The sequence below is a fragment of the Bactrocera neohumeralis genome, chromosome 2, assembly GCF_024586455.1.
Source record: "Bactrocera neohumeralis isolate Rockhampton chromosome 2, APGP_CSIRO_Bneo_wtdbg2-racon-allhic-juicebox.fasta_v2, whole genome shotgun sequence".
NCBI classification, from domain to species: Eukaryota; Metazoa; Arthropoda; class Insecta; order Diptera; family Tephritidae; genus Bactrocera; species Bactrocera neohumeralis.
In genome coordinates this window covers 4783574-4790344 of record NC_065919.1, presented here as the reverse complement: position 1 = coordinate 4790344, position 6771 = coordinate 4783574, and the positions used below count along the sequence as shown (strand labels likewise).

Genomic DNA, 6771 nt, shown 5'->3' with positions numbered 1-6771 from the left:
TTGATATAAAAAATACAAAATTTAAATAAAATTCCTTTTTCTTTTTCTCTTTTGTATATTTAAACTCTTTATTTACAAAAGAAAGAAATGTGTATATTGTATATGTATAATTAAATTGTACAGATATCTTATGTGATACGTTTGTTTACATCTAAGCTAAATTTAGTTGTTTTTGTTGTAGTTGTTACGGCTTAGTAGTTTTGACGAAATTTGTTTTCTCACTTCGGATAAAAATGTTTTCGAAAAAAATAGACTATACCAAATCCCATACGAGAATTAAGTTTATTTTGCTGGTGGATTTTATTTTTTTTTATTGTTTTTCCGTTCATATACATTTTACCAGCACTACTAACAATTGTGCCACTTTGAAAATGTAAAGATTATTTTGCCTTGCAAAAAATTTATTATATAAGAATGTGTCGAATGCTTTTTAATTGGAAACACCATTTAAATTTTCACTGAAAGGAAAAAATTATTAAAATTTTTAAATTATTTCGTTGCACATTTCATTCTGTAAAAATGTACACTTTATACATATGTATGTACATATATTGAAATGTAGTAAACATACAATTTAAGCGGTGTTATTCTTTGTAACACTTTCAAGAATAAACTTTCAAAAGCACTATTAACCTAAAATACCACTCTTTAGCAGTTCCAAACAAAAACATTACAATTTGTTTACGGTAGAAACTTTTGTTGAAAGTAGTAAGCTTTCCGAAACTTTTTACACATGCATATATTTATTCTAATGTTAATATATTATTGCTCTTGATATTCACCTTTTACTATACAGCATTACCTTACATTTTATTTATATAGAAATTCATTTTCTTTGCAAAAAATTTTGAGTCAATTAAAAAAAAATTTCACATACACACATATTTGTCCACTGTTACATACACAGTTATATATATATATATTATTATTATTATTTTATTTTTTTTTTGATTTTTATCGATTTTATAAAATGTACTGCATTTTGTAAACTTTGCAATAAAAACAATAAATGATTGTTTATGTTTTTTATTGTTTTGAATTGTTATTATAATCTAAATTAGTTGTAGATTTTTATTTTTGCATATAATTATATATATAATATATTATTATACATTGTGTTTCTGTAGTCCAATTAAAAAAATGTATATGTAGCGCGACATATTAATTAAATCTTATCCGTTGATGCTTAAAATTTGTCCATTTAAATTTCTGCAGTGAAAATAGAGAAGTAAATCTAAGAAAAGTATGAAAACAAATATAAAACTAAACGTCCATAAATATATTTCAGTATTTCAGGCGGGTTGTGTGGTAGACATTCGTGCATAACTAAATGGCTTGTCAACTCGGCAACTATTACTCCTCATCTTTTTGTATACTTCTCCACTCCACAATTGCAAATATATTCATGCTGCGTTCATATTGTGGTGGTTTAACGGTGTTTGCCTTTTGTGGCATTATAACGGTTAACTATTGTAATAAATGTTGAAGTCGATGTTTGTATATGTATTTCACATTTACAAAATCGTGGCCACGGTGCTATCCGTATTTGCATTAGTTATTGATGGCGACACGACTTTTGGTACACCTGCATGCAGCCAATAAAAAAAAAACATTATCTGTTGAAATATTATACATTTTTTAAAAATGCTAACTTACACAACTCATTTTCTGGCTTTACACCATCATCATTGTTGGCATTTACTTCTATTGCTGAATTTTCAACTTCAACAGTAGCGGGGTTTTCGACAGCCACATCTTCTTTTACGTTATTGGCACAAGCTTCATTGTTTGCAGTTAACGCGTTTGTATTCGGTGCTAAGCTCCCCACTTCACAAGCAACCGGCGCTTGTGGAGCAACTTCTGCATTGACGACTACCACATCCTCAACGTCATTAGCTTTAACTGCAGGCTCTTGGACTATTGTGTTTTCTTCTACAGTTACCGTTTCCTGGCTAATTTTGGCTTCGTCAAGCGGCGCAGAAGTTTCTTCCGCATTTGAGGTTGGTTCGATTGTAGCAGGTGTAGATTCAATTAGCTCGACATCACTGCTTTTTGAATTAGAATCGACTTCCATTGCTTCAGAGGGTAAATCCTTTGTTTCCATGACTGTTGCTGTTTCTTCGGTGGTTGATTCTGTGGTTTCTTCTGCAACAATTTCAACATCTGTAGTTTCTTTTGGCTTAATTGGCTCCGTATCTACGGCTGCATCTATTGGGTTTTCTACCACTACAGGCTCACTTGTGTCCATTGCTGTTTCACTATCGTTAGGTATAGCTGATACCTCTTGTTCCGCTTCTACAGCGATAACGTCTTGGTCTTTGCTCTGTTGATCTTCTGCAATAGTTTCTGATTCGATTTTACCATCTGTTTGCTCCTCAGAGGGCTCCACACTTGATAAGGATTCCACTACGTCTTCTTCTTTGTTTTCGGTAGTCTTTTCAGCAACCTCTACTGACACAGATAATTCAGCCACAGGCTCAGGCTCAGCTGAATCTTTCGATGTGTTGTTGTGTTTGTCTGCAGGAGCCTAGAGTTAAAAAAAATATTTATAATCAAATTAATTGCGATTATATTTAATAACTAACTTGTTTCTTTTTAGGCGATTTTGATTTTTCTGGTGTTTTAATCGCTTTCGGCTCCGCTACCTCTTTGGCATCTTCTGATTCTTCGGATGTTTCAATTTTTCTCCCACGTCCACGACCACGGGACGGAGTGCTGCTGGCATTTGCCGGAGACGTGCGCGCCTTTTTCGCAGGAGGCGGAGTGGACGCTGCTGAAGATCGGGTTGGTGTACCACGTGTGCTTGATCGTGTGCGTCGACCACCATCTAACTCCAAACTGCCGCCCATATTTTTAACAAGCTCTTCACTTTCTTTTTGCGCCCGCTCTATGAAAGACATCCGCTTTGAAGGTGTCCGTTTCACCTTAAAAAGTGTAACAAATAAAATATGTGTATGCAAGTCATAGTTACGAAAGAAAACGGTAACCAAAACAAAACAGAAAAAAACAATGGTTAATCTTATCAGCAATTTCGTATTAATTAAATTATGGTGTACTTCTTGCCTTTAGTTCGACCTATTGGATTATCTAATACATAATATAGAAAAGAAAATATCCTAATATCCAGAGATAGGAAAAAATAATTCTGCTAAGTGAAATCACTTTTTTAGTCTATCATATCACCACGTTATACAAATTGGCAAACAATAATTGAATCCTTCAAAAAAGAAAAGAAAGCATGTCACAAAACAAGCAAAAGAATATATCAGGAATTACAAAATTGAAATCAACCGACCGTACGTAAACTGAAACGCGCGCAAAATCCAAAAGAATCATAGGAATGGGTATGAAGTACAGCAAACCTCAGAAAACACAATACATGTATACAACAAACACGCTTTGAAGCGTATAATTCAGCTCGTTCGTTGCATTGAGGAACAAGTAACGAGTATAAACAGAAAAAGAGGGAAAACTAATAAAAAAAAAACACAATGCAAAGTAACGAAAATTTAACTACACGAAACGTAATGTTAAGAGCCGAGTTATAGGTGGAATATTAAAAAAAGAATGTTATAGTTAAAAGAACAAAAAAGTATGACAACGTAAGGCAGCGCAGTAGCTGCAAAGTTAATGTGTTTCATACGTCACAAAAGTATGTGACAACAGAGAGGAAAATATTGGGAGGGGGCGCTGCGGAAACATTAAATGAGGTAACAACTTGAACACAAGTATTAAAGAAGACATAAGGGGAAAAATGCGCGCTTTTTATGCCACGAGCAATATTTTCGTTTTTAGTACAAATATATAATAATAAGTTTAGTACAAATATATGATAAGTTGGAGTTATCTCTTTCATCTACATATTTTCATAAAAAACTTACACCTATAACGTTTAGATATATATTTCATTACTGCAATAAACGTCATAATTGTGAAACTAATTGGATCTACATTGGAACTACTTCTGGATATTTTCCAGAGGTTTCGGTGAAGACTTGTAGAACTTTGTTTGCACAATGCTTCTATTTGATTTTATCGCATCGTATCGCTAATTACTGCAACCCCCCGCATACAAAATGCATGAACAGAATTTATGCACATACATTGAGCGTTAATGCACCAATTGACTTATACTTACGGGTGTCTTCTTGCTTTCCACTTTTGGTGAGGACTCCGTTGGTTTGGTCGCCTCCACAGAGCTGGTGCCCGCATCGCCTGACGCACATTCAGCTTCAATGCTGTCGTTGACCACTTGCTTTTCGGTCGCAGTTGATATCTCTGCCTCAGTCGACGTGGGCGCGCTTGCCGACACCGTTTCCCCCGTTTCAACAATCGTCTGTTCAACTGGTACAGTGTTCTGCTGAATTTCACTATTATTCGCAACTTCAGACATTGTTATTTATTTGTTTAAGAAATAGCTAGTATTAAATTCTCCGCAATTCTGATATTCCGAACTAATACGTCAAATTTATTTTGCGCTTTCAATGTTATTCTATATACGTGATTCACAACAACGCGCACAACGAAAATTTTTCCACTGCACCGTATTACTATATTTTTGCGAGATAGAATTTTAAATATTCATATAATTTTATTGTTTGCACGATTAAAACTTATCAAATTCACTTATTCCGGTAATTTGTAAATTATTTGTACACGAAAACATGTAAATTTAATGAAATAAATTTTCCACTTCACAACGTAACGCCGCGCATCCGTTTAACTTATTTACTCGTTTATTTTCAACGAATAACTCAAATCCTCAGTGTTGCATTTTCTTAGCGTAAACTAGTGGTGCCATCGTTGAAAACTCGTTCTCGTTAAGTGTAACTAATCAAAATTCCTAATTACAATTAAGGATCTATAAATACTGGATACATTTTCAAGTATCAATTATTGTTGGAAATAGGGAGAAGTTTTAAAAGTTACATTTATCTCTCAAAGCACGTGCTTTACAACTGCACTCGTTGAAGAACTCCGAAATGTGATTTTTGAATAAATGTCATTAACGAACGAGTCAGATGTTGGTACTTCTGTTAAGAAATAACAGAGTTGTTTTTGATATTTCAATCGCGTTTCCAGTTACTTTTTACATACTTATATTAGTTTGATTTCATAATTTTAATCTAAGTTCACTTAATTTCCGTACGGTAAAGTGGTGTATTTGAATATGTTGAAAATTTAATGTATCATGCAAGAACACATCAGTTTATATAGAATAAAATTTTTATTGAAAAATATATTCATAGACCACAGCAACCCTATACCACATCTGTAATAAATGTCATTTCGAATTGAGATTGTAAATACTTCATGCACATTTATTTTCTTCATCCTATAACTTGGAAACTTTTGTCTTAGTAAAAATTTTCTACGAGCATGGTTACTCAGGAGCAGCTGAAAGCCATTGGTGCTGTCCTAAATAATAAGGAACGCCCTTTAAAGGAACGTTTTCGAGCTTTATTCACTCTAAAAAATCTTGGAGGAGCTGAAGCGATTGAAGAAATTAGTCGTGGGTTTTCCGATGAATCAGCTTTGTTAAAACATGAACTAGCCTATTGTCTGGGACAGATGCAGGATAAAAGAGCCATAGACATTCTAACAAATGTACTCGCTGATACGATGCAAGAACCTATGGTAAGGCATGAAGCCGGTGAAGCGCTTGGCGCCATTGGTGCACCAGAGGTCATTCCAATTCTAGAACAATACAAGGAAGACCCTATAGTGGAAGTGGCGGAAACGTGTTCAATCGCATTAGATCGTGTTCGTTGGCTGCAGAGTGGTCAAACAGTAGATGACAAAAATCCCTACGCATCAGTAGATCCTTCGCCTCCAATTAGCGGAAATAAAAACGTTGAAGATTTGAAAACTATTTACTTAGATCCTAATCAAAGCTTATTTGACCGATATCGTGCTATGTTCAGTTTACGTAATTTGGGTACCACGGAAAGTGTTTTAGCTATCGCAAAAGGTTTAAAGGATCGCTCGGCACTATTTCGCCATGAGGTCGCTTTTGTATTGGGCCAAATTCAAGAACCATGCAGTATTTCTTATTTGAAGGACAACTTGGAAGATCAAAGTGAAAATGAAATGGTGCGTCATGAATGCGCAGAAGCTCTTGGAGCGATCGCTACGGAGGAATGTGTCAGCATATTAAGTCGTTATGCGTTGGATGAAAAAAGAGTTGTAAAGGAGAGTTGCGAAATAGCTTTGGATATGTGCGAGTACGAGAACAGCCCTGAATTTCAATATGCCGATAGTTTGGGCAAATTAAGCACATAAGATATACATATGTATATATTAGTCCGTGATCTATGTGTATATATATTCCTTGTAAACTCAATTAACTTTTTTATATATTTAGAACAGTAATATATGATATGTATGTACAAGAAAACTATATTGAAACTCCAAAAATAATAGATGAAAATTTCAGTAAAACTGAATTAATAATGTATGTAACGAAGTTAAAACAAGTTTTCTTATTGCCAATAATATTAAGCAACAGTTTTTTTCTTGTTGCCTAATTATATTAAAAATGCTATGTTGTTTTGTTAGGATCACAAAATTTTTTTTTCTGTAAGTAATAATGTAGCTGAAGCTGGTAGAATGTTAGACATCTCTTCTAAAATAATGAGACATTTATTTATCCACAAAATATTTTTTTTGGTATTTAAATGAGATTTTAGTAAATGTATGTATTTATTTTTTGTAAAATTCTATGATATTTCATAATTGTATTTACTGTGCAATCTTTTTGTAATCGAATGG

General features: G+C 33.7%; 2 protein-coding genes across 2 annotated transcripts; one reads left to right on the top strand and one right to left on the bottom strand.

Annotated features, from left to right (window-relative positions):
- Positions 1-236: 236 nt before the first annotated feature.
- LOC126761238 (nucleolar and coiled-body phosphoprotein 1) lies at positions 237-4747 on the bottom strand. Its single transcript, XM_050477236.1, has 4 exons — positions 4139-4747; positions 2586-2924; positions 1657-2527; positions 237-1585 (listed from the first exon to the last, which is right to left on the bottom strand). Exons 1-4 carry the CDS (start codon positions 4391-4393, stop codon positions 1515-1517), a joined length of 1536 nt encoding a protein of 511 aa, XP_050333193.1. The 5' UTR covers positions 4394-4747; the 3' UTR covers positions 237-1514.
- A 438-nt stretch (positions 4748-5185) lies between these two features.
- On the top strand, positions 5186-6466 carry LOC126761319 (deoxyhypusine hydroxylase). Its single transcript, XM_050477380.1, has one exon. The coding sequence runs from the start codon at positions 5380-5382 to the stop codon at positions 6280-6282; it is 903 nt and encodes a 300-aa protein (XP_050333337.1). The 5' UTR covers positions 5186-5379; the 3' UTR covers positions 6283-6466.
- Positions 6467-6771: the final 305 nt, after the last annotated feature.